The 22,014-nt window shown below is 41.0% G+C and overlaps 1 protein-coding gene across 3 annotated transcripts in view; it reads right to left on the bottom strand.

Moving 5' to 3' along the window:
• The window catches only part of LOC114565423 (SPRY domain-containing SOCS box protein 4), an 87,500-nt gene that overhangs the window by 23,773 nt on the left and 41,713 nt on the right, over window positions 1–22,014 (bottom strand). For all 3 annotated transcript variants that reach the window (XM_028593462.1, XM_028593463.1, XM_028593461.1), the window contains exon 2: window positions 13,972–14,947. In XM_028593462.1, coding sequence (XP_028449263.1) covers window positions 13,972–14,704 — 733 coding nt within the window. In that variant the 5' untranslated portion in view covers window positions 14,705–14,947. The remainder of the gene's footprint in view (window positions 1–13,971; window positions 14,948–22,014) is intronic.

Here is a 22,014-nt window from a genome sequence, read left to right on the forward strand (position 1 = left end):
ACGGGAAATGATTACATTTTCCCGTTAATAATAATACTGTGTGTGTGTGTGTGTGTGTGTGTGTGTGTGTGTGTGTGTGTGTGTGTGTGTGTGTGTGTTGGGAGCGTAAATTAACAAAACAGTGCCCGTATGAATCAACAATGACAAACCTTATGTTTTTGTCAATGCATGTAAAACAGGTAATAGTCTCTTTCTATCTTTATAAAAACCCTTCTCCAAGGAAGGGCACTTGTGTCTGGGAAAAGCGTGGCTCACCGTCTAGTCTGTGGCCGTGTTAAATGCGGGATTTATGGGGTTTGTAAAAAACTGATTTCAGCTCCTCTGCTTTCCTCGCTTGCATGCATTTCCTTGAATCTCTGCTGGCTGGTGCTGTGGTGAATCATAAGGTTTTATTCCTGTTAGAGTGGTTTTTTTTGGGAAGTTAATTGCATTCAAATGAGTCTCCCACAGACTGACCTGCTGCTAAAAATGACACAGCTTCTAAGTCCTAATAGAGTAAATGCAATACGTTTCCACCAACACCTACAGAATGTCTGGATAGACTCTCCCTTTCTGTACGACACACACAAACTGCACACACAGGGTGGAACAGATGAGGGGAAATGGATTGGTTCTGACAGAGAACTGGGATAAACGGTAAGATAATCAGGTGTGAAATCACTCTGGGGGGTTTTTCTGCAGTAATTCAGTCGGCCGTAACTTCTCTCAGCGCACAAAACTAATAGCAGGGCTTTTAACACACTTAATGGTACAGTAGGGAAATGTTAACCGGTCAGCTCCCGTAGGTATGTGACTCCCAGGGAAGCACCAGCCTTTCACACCTTTTCTCCCACAGTTCATCCTTTCCCCATGAGCTCCGTATTATTCCCTCCTTTTGTTGATCAGTCATTGCATAACCATCCTTCTGTCCGCTTATCCCTCTCTACTCCTCCATCTGCCTCATTCCTTCTCAGTCTCTCTGTGGCTCGGGTTTTATACAAGCAATGTGAATTATAATGTGTGAAGATAAAGTGGCTAAAAGGAAATTGTGCAATAAATGGTAATGTCAACTAAAAATGATGCAAAGTAGATCTACTTCCGTAGTTCCCTGTGGGTGTGTTTCTGAAGTTCTTCTTTTTCTTATTCAGCCATCCAAAAAATTTAGGGTAAAAATATTCAGTTGACAGTTGGTAACTAAGCCAGCATGCCTGCCACTATCTAGTTGCTACCAGGCAGCAGACTGGCAGAAAGCAAACAGTAGATTTGGTGTTGCCCATGGGCTCCTTGGAGAGTTATAGCATGTTTGCATGGAGAAATACACAGGCACACACACACACACACACACACGCACGCACGCAGACACGCGCATACACACAAACACAAAGTCCAACTAATGAGCTCTGCTGTTGCAAAGGAATATATTATATTGAAATGTTAATACACTGTATCTCACATTGCATATTGTCTGAGAGACAGCAGTTGATGTAACAGGTCACAACTGTCCTGCAGGTAACACCACATTGCGCTTATTTAATAGATTTCTAAAAACTTGTGCCATGTGCAAGGGTGACCAGTCAAAACAAGAACCCTGGTTGCCTGCTCATCAAACTTTACATTGGAATATAGGATGCCTTGTCCATTAGTGAAGCCGGTACAAAACCTTCCAGCATCCAGCTTTTAATATCTTCGAGGCACTCAGATGAAGGTGTTGGCAGTTGGGTTGCTATAGAGACAGCTCCAGTATATCTGTGAATCACCATCATAATAATGCCAATGTGTTCTTGTGCAGCAGCAGGGAGTTAATCTAGAGTAGTTCTTCCAGAAGTGGCTTTCTAAAACAGTTTTTCCTAAACGGTATTCATTACTTGTGTTAAACAAGATAAATGTCAAGCACCTGTGCTCATTACTGAGAGCAGGTGCTTGTGTATCTGGCCTTGTGGTGCTTGTAAAAAAAGCCTGGAATGGATCAATAAAAGCCCATTAATGTGGTGGAATCAATGAGAAGAAGCAGATAAAACAATAGAAGCAGAAAAATAAGGATAAACAGCACATGTATAGAGTCCTAGAGTAACTCTAATCTTCCTTTATCAAGAAATTGGTTTTAGTTAACCCAAGACTAGGCTGAATCAAGGATTACCAGAAATAATTTGAGAAAACGAATTTGACTTAATATGCAAAGGTTCTGTGCTGCAGTTGATCTGGTTCAAAAAGGCTAGCCTAGAGCTAAACCAGGTCAGTGTTGTAGCCTACCAGTAATACAGACACAGGGCTTTAGACGGTCAATTAAAGTTGCATGAACGACTGAAGCAAAGGCACCACTTAACAGCAGGACTAAAACAATAAGAGCTAGTTGCCGTGTACTTAGTTCTTCTGCTAGAGATGGCGGACGATTCCATTTTTAGCCATTTCAAGCTGTACTTTGTGATTAGTGCTATTTAGCTAATGTTAGCATGCTAACACGCTAAACCAAGACGGAGAACAAATTATAAAAACACCTTCCAAACATCAGCATGCTAACAGTCATTATGAGCATGTTAGCATGATAGCGTTAGCTAAGAGTGGCTGTGCCAAAGTACAGCATCACAGAGCTGCTAGCATGGCTGTAGAATCGTAGTCTGTTAAGCCCATAGACTGTATAAGATGATGAGATATGAGGGAGGAGCCCTTACATTCAATGTTACGTTACAGACTTCACTTCACAAAAATGAACATCATTCTTTATTGCAGAAGACTTAAAACTAGCAATTGAGACCATAAACTCATTATGAAAATGTTTACTGAGGTAATAAATCATGTGAGAAGTGGGTCTCTTTCTCATAGACTTCTACAGAAGCCGACCTCATTTTGCAACCGCACGTGTCACCCCCTGCTGGAACTCAGATAGAATGCAGGTTTAAGGCATTTCCGCATTTGCAGCACTTCGCCGAACCGGATGCTTTGTCCATTAATATTATACAGTCTATGGTTAAGACAGTGCTGTGCTTCTCAAAGGGGGGTACGTGTACCCCTAGGGGAAAATTTGGAGTACTGCAGGGGGTACGTAGGATTTGTTGCAAGCGGTACGTAGGATTTTTTTTCCAAATGTTAATTTAGAAAGAAATATCAGTTATACATAATTCCTAAAACAATTGAAATAAAATAATGAATTTAGAGATGGATTTTGAAATAGCATTTAAGTGTTTTTCAACTACAAGGTGTTGTTTAGTAAATCACACAATGATGGTGCGGCGCTGTAATGTAGGCATACCTCTTTAAGGCTCTTTTTTGTTTTTTTCTACAGAAAAATGTTTTGCACTGGTCAATTCATACTTGACTAAAAAAAAATATATTAATATAAGAGGGTGCATCATTGAAAAACAGAGAATCACTGTGACTAGATAGTGATACAGATATTGATAAACAGAGTAATACACGTCATCTGCTTATGATGATTACATTCTTTAAATAAAGAAATAAGCTTCTTTCCTTAAATCAAATGCTTGCTATGAGTCTACAGCAGTACATGTTGTTGTGTGTGAATATGCGTCTAAAACACTAATTCATATTGTAGCACTCTTAGTTTCACTAATCATTCGATGTTTTGGCCTGCAGCTCTTTATTAGCAGCCAGTTTCTCCGCTGCCTCCGTCCCCTCTGAGCAGCCCTCCTCCTTCATCCCTCCATCGCTTATCACTTCACGTGAGCTTCACAGAAGGGAACCAGTCACTTGACGTGACTTTTAATTTGCCCACTCTTTACACCTCTCTCCTTTCTTTCTTTGTGTTTTACACCACATCTGTCACTCTTCACTCCAGCTTGCCACACTTTGATCAGCGATTACCCGCACATCTCACTGCTGCCTCTGTCTAGCAGTGTGTATATACTGTGTATTTATCTTTTCATATCCTCTCCATTTTGGCCTCTTTTTTCCTTCACTGACTCTTGCTTTATTCATACGCTCTTTTTGTCAGTGGGCATCTTTTCGGAAAGCTACAACCCTAGACATCATAAAAAAAAAATCACTATCTTCACTTTTTAGGCTTCCTGTTTTATAAATGTTCCTCTTTTTCCCTACTGCTATTCTTTCATTTTCTCTGTCTCATTTTATGTGTTATGTTTTTCCTTGCCTCTTTTTTTGTGTCCCTTTTCTCTATTCATCTCTGCCGTTAAATATTTGATTACGAGCACGCTGACATGACACCAGTGTTCCCCGCCGGAGCCGAGGGTGTTCAGATCTCAAAGTAGAGGACGAAGAAGGAAACAGGAGGCACTTTCAAACATACATCGGAGCCTTTTCTGTGTCATTTAATCATGCAGTTTCAGAACAGCCAATCACTGACTTTTATTAGATTATTTCAAGAATAGCAAAGTCACAGAACATAGCTGCAAAGACATCCATCCAACAAGGACATTCAATTTTGGGAGAATATCGGTTGCTTCCACTCAGACTTTTTTGCAGAAGCTATTAAGTAATTGCGTAGGCACTGTAAATTAGCCACGATAAAAATGAGCACAATCAAGGTTCTAATGAGTTTTGTGTAGTTTATAGTGCAGGCATTTTAGGGGGAAACTGGCTTGAGTTTGCATTTAAAATGATCAATACAACCTGAACTTTGTGTTAGAGCTACTCAATATCAGGGTAAGGTAGTCTAAGAAAAACACATACTTTTGTGTGTCTGTACAATGTGTGGGCACTAGCAAGAAGCTGCTGATGGCTTGTCTAAATGTGGAGGAGCCAACACTTCAGGGGAAACAAACAAGAAAGAGAAAAGAAAGCAGCCAAAAATAAACGGGCATGCACATGGGACAGTAAAAAGGAAAGGGAGACAAATCAGGGAGGCAAAGCAGAGTGCAAGCCATTATGCCTGCAGCTTAGCTAAGTTAAGCTGAAGAACTACCCCACTGACCCACATATCACACAGCCAGCAGTTTAGTCTGAAACTCTGAGCGCTAGCTTGCTAACCACCGGGCCACCACTAGTAAGCTGAGTCCCTCTGTCCAACAGGAAGATTTATAATTCAAAGACATGAACACACCTGTAATGGAACAGAGTGAAACGTAAGTGCAACGAACCAAGCGGAGCTGAGGTAAACCTAACCTTCTGGAGATAAACTGGCTTTAAAGGATACGTTTACCCAACTCAAAACATCTTCTTTCTTACTGTAAGTGGCATCTAGACGTGTAGATAGTTTCGTTTTGTGCCACCTGGTCGGAGGGTACACAGCGGCACCAGCAGAGATAGAGCAAATGCACTGGGGATGTTTGCACGCACACAAGGAATGACAGCACGCACAGTACACGGGATGTTCTGCAGAACTCCATGTGGACACTTATTTGGGACTATTTCTTCAGTAGAAAGTAGTAACAGAATTGTTTCCGGAAGGAGATGTTGCTGTTGAGTTTTCCTTCGTTTTGAGCAGCACATATTAAACTTCATCTTCATTGTGTTGCAGTGGCGTCGGCAGTCTGGGAGATGAATATCTCAAAACCTCAGCAGATTAAACCAAAACTATCAAAAGGGGAACTGAGAAACGGTTTTCTTGTGATTTGGGTGAAGCAACAAACAACCCAAATTCATATCTAGAACAAACACTACAACGATCATAACGGAAATTATTGAAATAATTTGTATTTGTAAGTGTACTGGGAAGCAGATATATTGTGTCAGCGAGAACAACAAACCCAGAAAGACCTCATTTCAGATCAGTTTGTTTTTCCAACAATAACTAATAACTAAACCAAGTGTTTATACTGACAAGTCTATAAGAAGAAGAAAGTATGCTAAGGAACGCACAATAATAAATAGAGATTAGCAGAATACTTTTAATTGTAATGTGACAGCAGAACATACCTCTTCTGTTTTAATTGTATGTGCTCTACTGCACAGTGGAAAGACAAAATGACCATAGGGGTGCAGGCCAACCCTCCATACTGAATGTAACCAAAGTACATAGGGCTGGGCAATATATCAATATTATATCAACATCGATATATAAGGCTCTTAAATTTTGGATATGGTAATATCGTGTTATGACACAGTTTTGTCTTTTACACCCACACAGGTGTTTCCAGTTAACCTGGTTGATTAGCCCTCTTCCCAGGAGTGTGTGAGTGTGTATAGACCTTTTTCACAGCAGACATTCTGACTTGTCATAGTAGGAAAAGCACAGCTGAAATTGATAACCTTAACGATGGCTCAATTCCATCAAGTGTCCCAGTAAGCTATTTCAGTGAGTGGAATCCTAAGTGGAATGCAGCCATCAGTAATGCTTTTGAATACACCTGTGCTTTTTCTACTATGACATGTCAACATGTCTGCCGTGGAAAAGGTCTATAGACTGATTGATTGACATCTTCCTGAGTCTCTTGTTAGCTTTGTTGCTCCTGCGAGGGCAGGGCAGATGACAGCTTTATCATTCTTATTGGCAGAAAATATTTGTGATCTAATAAATTCCGATCCAAGCTCCGGCCCACTTTCAACCTGAGCAGAGTTGAATCAGCCAGATTAACTGAAATCACCTGCGTGGGTGTTCAGAGGCTTTAAAGGCTGCATTACAGTAAAGTGATGTAATTGTCTGGATTCATCAGATTCACTAGCTGTTTTATTATTTGCCTTTACCCACTTAGTCGTTACATCCACGTTATTGGTGATTATTTATCAAAACTCTCATTGTGTCCATGTTTTGTAAAAGCACCAATAGTCCGCAATGCAATATCGGCGCAATATCGACATTGATGTAAATGGTCAAGAATATCGTGATATTTGAATTTTTTACCATATCGCCGAGCTCTAAAAGCGTGTTACCGCAGGGTGCTATGGCCTTCATGTACTAGCTGGTCATGAATGGCTCCCAGTGTTCTGTAGTTTGGGTGAATGGGTGTCTGCATGCAGCAGCAGCAGCAGCAGCGGTGGCAGCAGCTGCTTTAAGTCTGGCCTGGAGTGTATAAGCTCATGTGCTCCAGTAGTGAAGAGGGAGGGAGGTCAGGCCAGTTTACAGGGGGAAAAAGTGGGTTGCTTCTCGTTGACAGATCTGCTGGAATGTGACGCCTGAATAAGCCTGCAATTGTGATTTTAACTACGAAGAATCAATTAATCCCTGCAAACAAAAACCCAGCATTAGTATTTGTATCTGCATGCTACAGATGCCACATTTCTTTCAGCAGAGTTGGAAGTCCAGCAACTTTATGGTGTGTGTTTGACATTTTTCACACAGTGCAGTTAAAATAGACAAAGCGATGGTGCAGAGATGTGGGGGTGTTGCAATGCACTTTTCAAACATCTTTAAGAGTATGATAATTTTTTTTATCCGAAGCTGATCAGCTGAGTGTCTCATTCACATCATCCCACACAACTGCACAGCTCTGCTAGCTCTCTACTTGCTGTCCTTATTGTTCACACACTCCCTCTCACTGTCTTTGTATTCTGGCTCCATCCATCTCCTGATAAAACTTCAGTATGGGCCTCGCTACTTTTAGGATCTTATCCTGGTTTGACTTATTCTCCCTGTCACTCTCTCTCTCTCTCTCTGCCTGTTTTCCTCCATTCTGTCACTGTCTCTCCCTCATCTTTATTTACTCGCCTCTCCCTCTTTTCAACCCAACCTCACTGTTCCACACCGTTTTCTCCTCTCTTTGCTTCCCTCACTTCCCGTATCTGAGACGGTAATGATTGGTCTGTCATCTGGTCAGCTGAACTGTATGAGCCTGAAACTGGTTTGAGCGAGTAAATCATATCGCATGGTGGATAATAAACCTTTAATGTTAACTTTTCAGCAACTGGGGTAAAACAAAATGCACTGGCATTAGTTTCACAACCAGGAAAGAAATGTAATCCTTCAACTGATGTTAAAACCAATCTCCCAAATTTGATTTACAAGGATGTCAACTGATAGTATAGTCATATGTGCCAAACACTGGCCTCTAATGGTTTAGAAAAAGGTCATTTTGTTTGTGCATTAGTTAATAAGGAAGGCAACATTAAACTGGCAGATTATGCAATAGAGTCTGGTGTGTGTGTGTGTGTGTGTGTGTGTGTGTGTGTGTGTGTGTGTGTGTGTGTGTGTGTGTGTGTGTGTGTGTGTGTGTGTGTGTGTGTGTGTGTGTGTGTGTGAGAGATATGCAACATTAGAACAGGTAATATTTTTGTAACCTAGAACCCTTAACATTAGAGACATCAGGGATATTTTTTAAACCTAGAACCCCTATTGTAAAAATGTAGTTAGACAATAACATGTAGGATGGCACCTTTTTTGGTGCATAGAATACCAAGCTATTAAAATAATAATAGATGGATCAGGGACCCCCTACTATACAGTATACAGTATATATTGTATAAAATGTAGTTGCGTATTAAACTGGGCCTACAATAACATGTAGGATGGCACCTTTTTGGTGCATAGAATACCAAGCTATTAAAATAATAATTGTTGGCATGATTTTATAAATCATGTTTTAATGTTACACATACATGTGGCACAGTGAATCCTTTGGAATAACTGTATCTGTGGATGGCCTTAGTGACTACCTTAACTATAGGCCAGTAAGCCCATCATTTATGTTTTTTTCTCACAAAAAGGCTGATTTATGGTTGCTAATACTATGTTAGATTCATTTAAAGACATTTTCAATTTTGAAAAAAAGTTTCACAAAATTAATAATTTGGTGGCCCCCTGCAGTCATTTTGAGGACCCCCTGGGGGTCCCCTTTTAAAGGTCTCTGCATTAGACAGTGTGTGTGTGTGTGTGTGTGTGTGTGTGTGTGTGTGTGTGTGTGTGTGTGTGCGCGCACACGTGTGTGTGCATGTGAGAGATATCCACACATTAGAACAGGTAATATTTTTTAAACCTAGAACCCCTTAACTGAGAGAGATGGATCAGGGACCCCCTCCTATACAGTATACAGTATATATTGTATTGTAAAATTGTATTTTCAATTTTGAAAAAAAGTTTCACAAAATTAATAATTTGGTGGCCCCCTGCAGTCATTTTGAGGACCCCCTAGGGGTCCCCTTTTAAAGGTCTCTGCATTAGACAGAAGCAGATGAAAGAGTGCTTCAAGGTAGCAAAATAAATTAGTTACACATAGCAACAATTAAGTGAACTATACATTATCTGTCAAACAGGGACCTGTTCACCTCTCGATGGAAGAGGAGAAATTCTTCAGAGTGCTGGAAGGATGAATAATTTACATCACATTTACAGGATAATGCAGTTTCAACCTCGCTCAGCATTTATTTGCATGAGTGCAAATACTTCCCTGACCCAGATTGCTTTGTGTGATCTTCCCAAAACTACCATCAACCTGGAGCGCTGCTGGTTATAGGTCTCGCCGGCGTGTGTTGCGTTACTGCAGGAATGGGAGCAATGAGCTAATGTGGAGCAAAGTGACGATCGACTGGCCGTGGTGCAGCCGGGCCTGAGCCGGAATGATGTGAAAAACAAGAGAGTTTGCTGCGAGGAGAGAGAGAGAGACGCTGCGTCTGTAAATCTCTGTTTAATACCCTGCAGTCATGTTGTTTCCCCTCACAACAACAATAAATCGCAAACAATCCAATAGTCAATTCCCATGGGAGGACCTGTTAGATAAAGTCATTATTCAACTACCCAGAGGATTTTTCACGACCATGCACTCATAAACACACAGAAGAGATTTAAATACGTTACACTCATTTACGTTTAAACTCACACATTTAACAAACGATACACCAAATACCAGGGAAGAAAGCAGAAATAAAAAAGACTGCTATATGATACAGTGTCTGTTAGCTGACCGCATACTGCTACATTGCCATTCACACACACAGACACACAGACACACACACACACACTCAGACACTCACAGGCAGACGGCAATTATGACTTCATTGTCACTATCCGAGTCATCTGCGGTGCTGGTAAGCCGATTCAATTCAAAACTGATATTGAACCAAGCCGCTACACAGACTGTAATCATACTCAGTTTGCCCACTCTGCAACAAAGGGAGCACCCCGAGGCTATTTATCTCACCTCTGATATATATCTGAGCATATTATTCTGAGATATTATTCTCATTACAGTCATAGCAACGACTGGAGCAGTAATAACCCCAAAAAGACCTCTCGGCTATGAATGTGTGAATGGAATGAGAAACCAAAAGTATTGTTTCAAGTTTGGTGGTCCAAGTGGATTTCCCCTACCTGTGGTCTGTCTCTCAAGTAAGCCTTTGTCTTGTCTGTCTGCACACACGCACAAATAAGATTTCATTTATTTTGTTTATGAGTTTCGGAGTTAATAGTTGCCTGGTGAAACGGTAAGATATTTTAACAAAGTCATTTAATTCTGTGATCAGTGGATTTGATATATATATATATATATATATATATATATATATAAAACATACACCCTTCACAACGCTTCTGACCTCACCAGAAGAAGAAAAACTCAACTGCACAATCTTGGACTAACAAAAAGCAATTGATTTTATTATTCTAGTACCAAAGAGTTCAATTCTCATGTGCGATGTATATAATAAAAGATTCGATACGAACAAAGGAAGCTATTGTAAGTTATTAATTCGCTGTGTGTCACCACCCACCTGTTTTTTTTTTTTTAACAGTCTTCCGTCGGAGTATAATTTGGTCCACAACAGAAGAATGGTTTGTAGACATTTATAAGACAGGAGTCGATGTATTTTAAATAAACTGTGTGAACTCATTGACCTGTTAGCAACAGACTTGCTTAACAGACAGTTAACAAGCTTGTTAGCGACCGAGCTAACAAGCTTACTGAAGGACCGTTAACAAGCATTTCCCCCTCTTCATAGAACTCTTTATTGAATTAAATGATGTGCAATCCAAAGAAACAAGCTTGATTATTGTGACTGTCTAGCTCTAGAATATTCCTAGCGTGCTAGCACCAGCAACGATAGTTGATCTAGTCCTGTGAGTTTTCGCTATGTAAACAAAATATTTAGCGATGCGCTGATTCATTTCACTGCGCCACTATATGGTGTGACCGGACCTTTACTCTTATTCATTGTTTTGTGCTCTGGTAGCAAATGTTTTGTGCTCTGGTAGCAAATGTGTATTTTTTACTCCTTGCTGTCACATACACATACACACATTTCTTTCTTTCTGTCTGTGTCCGTATGTTTCTTACACACACACACACACACACACACACACACACACACATACAGTGGTGTGAAAACACCAGTTGCCCCCTGAAGAAAAACAAATGAAGACTCAAAGTCCTGACCTGAATTCCTTTGATGATGTTTGGTACTGTACACACAATTTTAAATGAAGGTGTTTATTATTAAAGGAGGCCCTACCTGCCTCCTTTCCTCCACCAACTCCCTCTTTTCCTATTCCTTTAGATACACCTATCAGGATGAACCTTTCAACCTTCACTCTCTTCCATGCATTTTTAGCATTTTTAGCAGTCAAACCTCATTTCACAGCATGAAGTATATATGCTTGTAGAAGCGAGGGCTTTGAACACACTCAATATTCTCTATTTTCTCCTAGGTGGCCCGTCACACGGACTCGCTGTGAAATCCAGCAGATGGCTCCATAAATGGGAAGTGTTCTGAGGTGAGGTGCTTTCAACAGCCAAAGTATGTACTTTGAACTAGGCCTGAGTGTAGGAGATTACCAGCCATCACACATACAGCAGGCAGGACTTAAACTGGAGGTTAAGAATTTCAAGTCTTTCAATTTAGCCTTTTTTTAAGGGTATAAAAAAACAGGCTCCTGATGTCGTGGAGGACTTCTAAGAAAAGATTAACAAAGGAATTTGAGTTGATTGGGCAAAAAAAATTTAAAATCAGACATCACAAACTACGAAGAGAGGGAGAGATGGGTTTCCTCTCAGTTTTTTGCCGGGGAACGGGGAAAAAAACACACCCTGTTGTGATATCAAATAATACCCATGGGGTTCTGCAAACACAGAGGGGGAAGACGGCCAGATTCAGATCATAAGCGTGTTTTCACAACACACACTTTCCCTCCCTGGCAAGTGTGTGTAGGTGTCCATGCTGTGTGTTTAAGAGCTTTTCTAACAAGCTGTTCAAAGAGTCACTGTTTAGACTGCGATGGGAGGAGAAGCCTGTCTCTTCTCTCATAACACACACATGCAGACAGACAGTGGGACTCAGACAGAATGTAGCGTCTCCTGGGAACAAAACACACCATATTCAAATACCTCAACCCCAACATCCAAACTGCTCTTTATGCACTCATCTCCTCTCTCATACCACTGAAAACACAGCAGTTTTGCACAGACACAACAACCTCTATATTTAGAAAGAAAGCTGTTGCTGCAATTAGGAACTAGGGGTGTCAAGCGCACGTTTCTATCATGATACGATATCATCACGATTCTCTGGACAGCGATACAAGATTTACTGATATCATAAATTCTGCCACGATACGATTTCGGCTCCATTCAATACAGGGACCTGCGACCAATACGAGACGATACATAAGCCCATTTAACACAATCGGTTGCATTTATATATATTTACAAAAAGCAACTCAAATATGATTTGACAATTTTACGAGCTCTTCCAGACATTTAAATTAAAAACAAACTACTCTTTCTAATAAAAAGACAATGTATGTGTATCTATTTATTTCAAAATAAAGGCGCATCTTGAAGATGACAACATGTGTCAATATTTTCACTTTGTATCGATAATATTGGATCGTTGATGATTGCATCTATATATCGATCTACATCGATGTATTGTTACACCCTATTAGGAACCATTCAATTCAGAGAAATGATAGTGACCCGAATGACTATCACTGAAACAGCCAAAAGGAGCAAGGTAATGTGCTGTTGATACCTGCAGGTACCATTTGTAAGACTACATATGAGAAAATGATCTGCTAATGCTTCCTCAGGTACCTAGCACATGAACTGCTCAGTAATGTCAGGAGAAATGAGTCTGAGAGAAGCTCCAACATGGACAGGAGAAAATGAAAACCAAACATCCATCACCAATAGTTAAATGATCAGTAGAAAACAAATTCAACAAACCCAATGTCACAACGACAAATTACTTTTTTTCCCCACACTTTTGCTCTTTGGCTTTAAAAAAAAAAACGGCAACAATGGCATAGAGAAGAATTCTATAAAACCACAGCCCACGCTATTACGAAACATGAAGAGCAGTTAAACTACCGCCTCAATGTTTCCTTTGGAGAAACTGGTGTCATCACTCCCTTTAAATATTGCACATATTCCACCCCGTTTGCTGTCAAAGAAAGTGTGTCGAATAAACAATCTCTGACTTTACAGAGTTGCTTAACAAGCTGAAAGTCTTACCACAACCTAGGACATGTGGTGAGATGTCACTATTGGGTACCACTGTTGGTTTTTCTATTCCTGTATTAACAGCAACAATGAATTTAACCCTTGTGTTGTCTTCCATTTGACCATGCACTTGTCGTCCTCCCGGGTCGAAAAATCAACACTTTTTCTGACGTTTTGTTTTTGTGTCACTTGTGGCTTTTTTTCAATGTTTTTGCTGCTTTTTATGATGTTTAGTGCTTCTTTTCACTACCATGTACAAACACCACAAATGCCAACTTATTACTAGTTTTACACTTATATTTGGAATTCATGGTCAATAAACCTCATTTATAGGAAATGACACCTAATACTTGAGTTATAAAAAACAAGAAATTATGAATTATTTAGACTAAAATTAAAGCAGAGATAATCCCATTGGTATATGTCAACATTCAGTTGAGATACTGTTTCAAAACATTTAAAAAAGAAATTCAAATGCTAAAAAATTGAATGAAACCCCCCAAATTCTATGAGAGTAGACATCCAATCATTTGTTGTACTTGCGAAGCGCGTTGCATGGAATCATCCGTGTTGTTTTTGAACCGAAGACAACACAAGGGTTAAAGACTATTGTATAGACAAATATTATGAAATATCAGCATTGAGTACTCTTCGTCAATAACCTAACCATCCAGCTTGTAAAGAGTTGTTAGTGTAATTAATATATGCTACTTACGATCCAAGCCGTTGATGTACTTCATGGCTATCTCACAATGTCCCCACACAGCGCTGACGACGGGATACAGCTTCTTGCCCTTCAGTCCTCTAAATGCGACTCCTAGATACTGTCCATCCACCATGAAGCTCAGCGTCCCTTCGTCCATGTCCAGAATCACTAGCAGAGAGTCCGGCAGTGTGAACGACTCCTCCGGCTCCAGGAAACAAGGGTACGTGGGCAGCGTGCTGTGAGCCCTGTTCTTGCTGTTGTGGTAGAGCCTGTTGCGTCCCAGATCCCAGCCCCAGGACTCACAGTCCGACCCCACCAGCGCCGTGTAGCCGACCGAATGTAAAGCGGCGTCGGAGGTTGCCACCCCAACCACGGCATGGGTGCCACGCTGCCGGGATGGCCAGTGGATCTTCCACACGTGGAGACCCCTCGTGTATCCGACCCGCCCCCGGATGCAGTCCGTGCTCTGAGCGACCGGGTGGCGGTGAAATGTCAGTTTATCATCGTCTTTGATGAAGATGTTGAGCGAGCGGTCGTCGGGGTTCCACGCGTGATGGAGCTGGGTCTCCGGTCCGGCGCACGGCATGTCCAATAGGAGATCCAGCCTTTGAGGTTTGGAGAAATCTGGGCCCCTCAGTTCCGGGTGCTGCCGCCGGTGCGCCGAAGGCCGGTAGGACGGGGAGCCGCCGCTTTCCCCGCGACTGTCGACCGATTTGATGCCGCCAGAGATCTTCTGCCCCATGGCTGCGTGGAAAGGTTGACAGAAGGAGGGGAAGCAAGGGGGAGGGGGGAAGGTGGTGTCTGTGCAGGTGGGTGCTGCGCTACGTAGAGCTTGACGTTACCTCATCAATGCGGTGGAGCTGAGGTGAGAGTTTCTAACTGGAGAGTGGGGGAGGGAGACTAAGGAGGAGGTGATGAATGAAAGACGGATGCGATCTGATTTCATGCCACAAATGTCTTCAGAAAGACAGAACTGCTGCCACTCCTGTTGAGAGAACGACAAGAGAAAGAACTATTTAAATATATAAATATATAATATATATACAGCAGGTATTAACTCCTCTAATGATTAACCACTGCTAGTTTTAGCAAACTAGAGTCTAAGCAATGAAAAAGAACAAAGACTAACAAGAGAGACGATGATTGAAAGTGAAATGCAAAAAGAGAAACTCCAAGAGAATTACACTAGTGGCAAGTGTTGGCAACACTCCCTGTTTCACAGATTTGGTGTGGCTTTGTTTTGATAGGAATAAACAATGAACAGGATGCACAAGCATATACACATACACACATTTCCTCTAACTCATCTGGCACCCTCTTCACAAAGTCATACCAAAGGCAATACCAAAATGCATGCAAACATTCCCCAGTTGTGCAACATTACCCAGATTTGAACCTGGCATGCTCTCATTTAGATAATGTAATTTTAATGAGTACTGCCTGAGTCTGCGAAAATATCGGCTCAACGGGAGGAAAACAAAAACACCAGGTAATAATTAATCTCCGTTCCTTAGTGAAATAAAGTTGAAAAAGTCAGCTTGACTTAGACTTACCCTCACACTTTATAGATACATGGTATAGTGTATGATACACACGGTAATATGCAACAGTAGCAGGCATCTACATGTATACACGATGAACCCAAATTCTAGTGAGCAATAACCATGGCTGATATTGTGGTTTTATTTTGATAATGTTATTTCCATTTTTATGTCATTTTCTGTGTAAAGTGTACATTTCCAGTGTGGGCGAGACAGTTTTAGTTTAGTTTTTATTCAGTTTCAGTTCAGTTCAATTTCGAGTTTCTTTGGGGTGATCGCCTATCTATGATCTGTTCTTTGAAAGAAGAACATAAACTCCTAAATGCACGTTCCAATTAATGTTAGTTTAAAAAAAAAAGAAGAGCTATTGTTTAGTTTACACATACGTATAAATATAACAAATATACAAATTGTACCTTGATTTTTCTACTTCATAATTCGTTTTATGAGTAGAAAAACATAGTTGGATTAAATGTATTCATAGTTCAGTATGCACTGTTATTTTAGTTAAGAATCATTAGTCTTGAACAACATATTTAAGCATATAAAGCTACTAAAAAAGCTGATCTCTGACTCTCTCTCACACACACACACACACACACACACAAACAAACACACACACACACACACACACACACACACACACACACAGCTCTGTGGTAACTGACGTAGAGATCTCTTACAGGAACAGCAGCTGGTGCTTCCTGTTCACAGGAAAAGAGTCCGTCACACCGGGGGCAGACAGGGAAGTAGATGACACGACTCTCTACGTGCCTCATGCATCTGCTGCTTGTCTAACACCTCGAGCATCACAAGCACCCAGTAATTCTTATGTGTACGCTGAACTGACGCAGCTTCTGGTAAGAGTGTCTTCCACCTCGATAGGAGGTGATGCACAGCTTATTTGAGTGTCAACACTGCACACTGCCTACAGATAGATTCAAAAAAGAAGGTTAAGCCTCGTTATACTGTTGACAATACAGTAGGTTGTGGAATTTTGGTTAATCCTACTTGGTTGTCGGTGTATCTACTTTAATGTCTCAATTTATACATGAACCAGTCACTGAAACCTGGAAAGCCAATAATAGTGAGCTGAAAATACACACCAGAAAGTACATCAAAGTATTGTATTTCTCTAAAATGTAAAGTGCATTAAAGTTAATGGCAATTTGTACAGTGTTTTTATTTTTAAACAAAGAATGATGACACCAGCACAACTATTTCCACCAAACCAGTCGGTCACCACACCACAGACTGAGGTTATGGTGTAATTCACACACACACACACACACACACACACACACACACACACACACCTTCATCTCATTTTGGCCATTCGCATTTTCCCATTCTCTGTCTCTTTTTCTGTCTCTCGCTGTGAATGAGGTCATGGCAGCTGGCAGCCAATGTGCGCTGCCACTCAGTTCACTTCTCAGCATGAGAAGGTTCAGTGCTCGGACACATGGACACACACACACACACACACACACACACACACACACACACACACACACGCTGCCTCAGTATGTGTCATCACGGCTGGCAGGTGGGTTAAGGGTGGACACTGCGTGGAAGATTCCAGAGTCATCACTGCAGAACTTCAGCCAAAGAAAACACTATTTAACACTGTACAAGCTCTCAGTGTGTGTGTGTGTGTGTGTGTGTGTGTGTGTGTGTGTGTGTGTGTGTGTGTGTGTGTGTGTGTGTCTCTCAGCTGGCCGAGTCTGGCACAGCATGTGGATGACAATCTGGCATTTTGGGCTGTCTTCATAGAGGCACTTGACCTCTGACCCCATGTCGTCACGGTCACCGTTGCGTAGTAACCTCTCATGAGGCTGGTGGTGGGCTGGCGTAGCGTCTGCTGCTGCGAATAGCGGCAACATGCTTCAGCCATCTGTTGTTTACTTTCCCTCCATCTCTCTCCATCTCTCTCTGCTTCTGCAGCCAACTCATTTAGGACCAACCACACTCTCCTTCCCTCCCTTCATCTGTACTTTCAGCTGGCTTAGACAGAAGATCACATGGTGCCACACGTGTGCAAAATGCAGGTGGTGCTATGGTTTAGGGCTGCAACTAAAGATTATTTGAATCATCTATAAATTTGGACTACAAAATGTCAGAAAATAGTGAAAAATCACAATTTCCAAAGGTGCCCTCTTCAAAACTCTTCCTTTATCCAACAACAGCTTAACATTCAAAGATATTGAGATACCCTATGAGATGAAGAAAAGCAGAAATTCCCCAACTTTTAGAAGCTAAAAATGGAAAACGTTAAAGCAACACTAAAGCACTTTGCCCGCTTTGGTCCCCCTACAGGTTGGAAGCGGAATTGTCCATTACATTATGCAAGTTTGCCAGATCGGGTAGCGGATCTATAGTTCCAGTGAGACATAATGAGACATTACGACAGCGGTAATGGACAATTCCACTTCCAACCTGTAGGGGGACCAAAGCTGGAAAAGTGCTTCAGTGTTGCTTTAAGCTTTTTTGCTTGAAAAATGACAAACAATTATTCGATTATAAAAATAGTTGTCAACTAATTGATTCATCGACTTTGAAACTACTGTTTCAGCACTTGTTTAATTTTGAGCTCGGTTATTTCTTTGTAAATATCAAATAGCACAGATGGGTTCTACCGGGGCTGGATGTTAGGGCAGATATGAGCAGGAATCTGGAAGGATTAGAGATAGGAAGGATAAGGAGAGAGACTGGGAGCAAAGAGGAAAAAAGGGTAAACTTGGCAAGATAAAAAAGAAAAAAATTGAATAGAGGAAGTTCAGCAAAAGTTTAAAAGTTACATTAAAGTAAGAACTATTGCAAAAGCCTCATCTAAAAATAAAATAAAAGCTCAAGGATAAGAAAGAGAGGACAGACAGCAATGTGCACCTGGAGTGTGGGCAAGTTTCATCTGGTTTCTCCTGCTGTCCTACTAACAAGCTCCAGTCACTAAAAAAACATGCGAGGGCGGCATGCGTGTGTATGTGTGTGTGTGTGTGTGTGTGTGCCTCAGACTGTGTTTCATTTACTGTCCAACAAAACAGACAGGCTTTGAAGTAACACACACACACAACAGCTCACACACAGACATAGAAAACTGCTGAGGAACCTCTCACTCATATATGGCACCACCCTCGGAGAACAGACCCAATATGTCTGCGGACTTTTCCAATCCCGTGTATATGTGTTACCAAATCCTTTCAAACTCTCCCGAGAATCCAAAACAACCAGGCTTGGGGAGTAACGTAATACATGGAACAGCGTTACAGAATTCGGACACAAGAAAAGGTAACTGTATTCTATTGAAGTTACAGAAAAAAAGACATCAGATTACCGATACATTTAGTAAAAAATGGGGATTATTAGCAGATTATTGCCAATTCATTATCATGGCCTCTAACTTTAGTGAAAAAATGCTTTCACTGGGTGGACATGTCGCCATTATTTTGTATATAAAGCAGAAAGGGGGAACATCACAGTACAGTGCAAGTTATTATGCCCATATTTGGCGATGAGGTAATCCAAAAGTAATGGAAAGTTAAATCAAGTAACTTTAATATTTTGACACTTGGATTAGGTTACTGACTATATTTTTTAAACAGGCAATGAGTAATTGTATCAAAAGGCATTTTTTAAAGATACCTTCCCCACCCTGCTTATATGACTAACAGAAACCAAAAATGAAAGAGTACAGTAGTCTTTACTGTACATGTGTGACTGTCTCAGACATTGTTTGTGTCTGAGAGAGTCAGTCAGGGACAGCCGCTTTCCCTCAAGGCTTTCTTGCTTCTGTGCTCATGCATAGATGTCTGGTCTGAGAGCATGTTTGTGTGTGTGTGTGTCCTTCATCCCAGATCAGCTGGACCACAAGTTATCATCCCAGCCACCTGCAGACGCTATGCAGACAATGTGCTAATACGCCGCATTGGAAACATGGTCTTCGTTTAGCAAGAAGATTGATAAAACTCTCATAGAGTATCTGTATGTTCAATATAAGGCTACAGCTAGCCTTATAGCTTAGCTTAGCATAAAGACTAGGAATAGAGGGAACAGTTGGCCTGGCTCTATTCAAAGATGGTATTGATCTTTTCATCTAAATCTTGGCAAGAATAGCAAACAAGCGTATTTTCCCAAAATGCAAAAAAAAAAACCTATTATTTTAAGAGATGTTCATGTGACTTGCCCCCAAGACAGCTTAGACACCAGGGACATTAATTTGGAAAGACAGACCTTGCAACGAAACATTTAATGAGCTGCAACTGAAATCATTTAATGTGTGTCTGTTTCTGTTTCATGTTATCACATGAGAAATACAGCAGCTTCCTTCTGAAATGTTGAGGTGTCTTTTCCTGGGGGAATGGCAATGAGTCTGCATTACAATATGTCAGCAGTTTGCAAAATGAACTTTTGGATTCACCTTCCAAGGTTCGGTGAACTCGCATTATTCTGGTCATAGTGCATTCTGATTTAAGTGCAGAATTAGGGGGGAAGTTCATTTTAAAAAGTGCTCGCTCACTGATACGTTGGTCAAGCTTGAAATTCATTGTGGAGAGCAGTAGAAGGCCACATTTCGAAGTTTGATAAAAAGGCCAAACTCATTTTCTGTGTCTCATTATAACAGCTGTATTGTAGTTTTGCTCACCCTTGTGTTATAGTTTTTGCTTTTTTTACTCAAAGACTTATTCACAGCCTAATCTTAGACCATATCTCTTTTTTACCAAAATTACACAACCGATTTTAAACCACTAAGACCTTATTTGAACCTTAACTGTCATGCTGAAGTATAGTGTTCCTATGACGTCTAAAAAATGAATCACACAGTGGTCATTTCTTCCACTTTCCACTCCTGGGGGGACATTTGGGCACCACAGTGTATAAAAACAGAGCTCACAAACACACAGAATAACAGACACACACGTATATTATATCTCTTCATAGCAACAGCTGTAGCCACCAGATTAAACAAACTACCATCCTCTCTACATTGCTGACATTCATTCCTACTGAGGGAATCCCTGGGTAGCTGAAGATGCCAGAGCTAGACATAAACTGTACCATCTGGCTCCTAACAGGATGTCAAAATACAGAGAGACTCCAGACTGGGACTTTAAAACGTATCTTGCAGCTGAAGACAAGAAGTGGCACACTCATATAAACATCTCTGGACTTATTAGGCAGTTGTAGAAGAATATATGAGTCCTGTTGTATCACTGTCTCGCTTTGTGGGTTTGACTTTTTCCACTTTGTTTCCTCACACATCTGTATTTTCTAGAGCTGGGTACCGAATTCAATGCTTTTTAGGCACCGACCAGATTGCCTCTAAAGTATCGAGTATTGAAAAATGCCTCGTCGTTCAATACCTAATTTCAATACCTAAGGAGTAAATCTCATCATCGGCAGTGAGCCAATAAGCATGCAGCATGCTTCTACCCAGATCTAATAATGCTGGTGATTGGCTGTCTAACATTACACGTCGTAGAGTTAGGCAGGAAAAACTCTACGTTACGCCCAGAGACTGGGCTCACATAGTAGGAGCTGAGAGATAAATACTGAGATTTGTGCTGTAATGTGTAATGTTGTAATTTCTTTTTATTTTGTAAAATTGGTATCCAAAAAAAGTATAGTTTTGGAACCAGTATCAAAGTCACAGTATCGGTATTGGTATCGAACATTTTTGAACGATACCCAGCCCTACTATTTTCACCAGCTTCCTATCCCATTGTGTTCTCTACTTTCTTCCCTATTCACCTACACATTTGTCTCTTGCCTGTGTCTCTGTCCAACTGTGCCAGTAAATCCAAGGCAACAAGCAGAGCTGACACCCTTGTCAATTGGTACAAATGATCTCAGGCCTGTCACCAAAATGCCCCAGCGTCTACCATGCGGCAATCAACGTGAGCTCAGCATGCAGGAAAAGCACACTCTGCAAAACACAGCACACTAGCAAATTCACACGTACTAGTACACACGCTTACTGACAGACACAACCGCCCCCCCACACACACACACACACACACACACAAGGATGAAATTGACTATGCATGTATTGCAAAAAGAAATTACCTTTATACACACACATATAGTTGATGGTTACCTTTAGTGAAATATTCCTGATGCATCACTTTTATGTATCCTCACTCCGGTCTCTCCCTTTCTTTCTTCCATCACAGTCTGAACTCTCTTCTAAGTAACTCCAGTTACTGTGTCCCTAATGAATCATATTCCCTCTCCCACATCTTCCTCCTTGGCTTAAATGAATCTGCTCTTCTCTTGAAATGAAAAATTCACTCCTAAAACTCCCTCGATCTTTCTCTTAAATACCGAACTTGCAACATTGGTGATCTAGGAACTGAAACCAATAATAGTTGCCAAAAAAAATAAAATGCAGTGTATGTAGACAGACTGAAATATAGAGGATGTCTCACACACACTCACACTCACACACACACACACACACACACACACACACACACACACACACACACACACACACACACACACTGTCTGCTGCTAA

The sequence above is a fragment of the Perca flavescens genome, chromosome 12, assembly GCF_004354835.1.
Source record: "Perca flavescens isolate YP-PL-M2 chromosome 12, PFLA_1.0, whole genome shotgun sequence".
Lineage (NCBI taxonomy): Eukaryota > Metazoa > Chordata > Actinopteri > Perciformes > Percidae > Perca > Perca flavescens.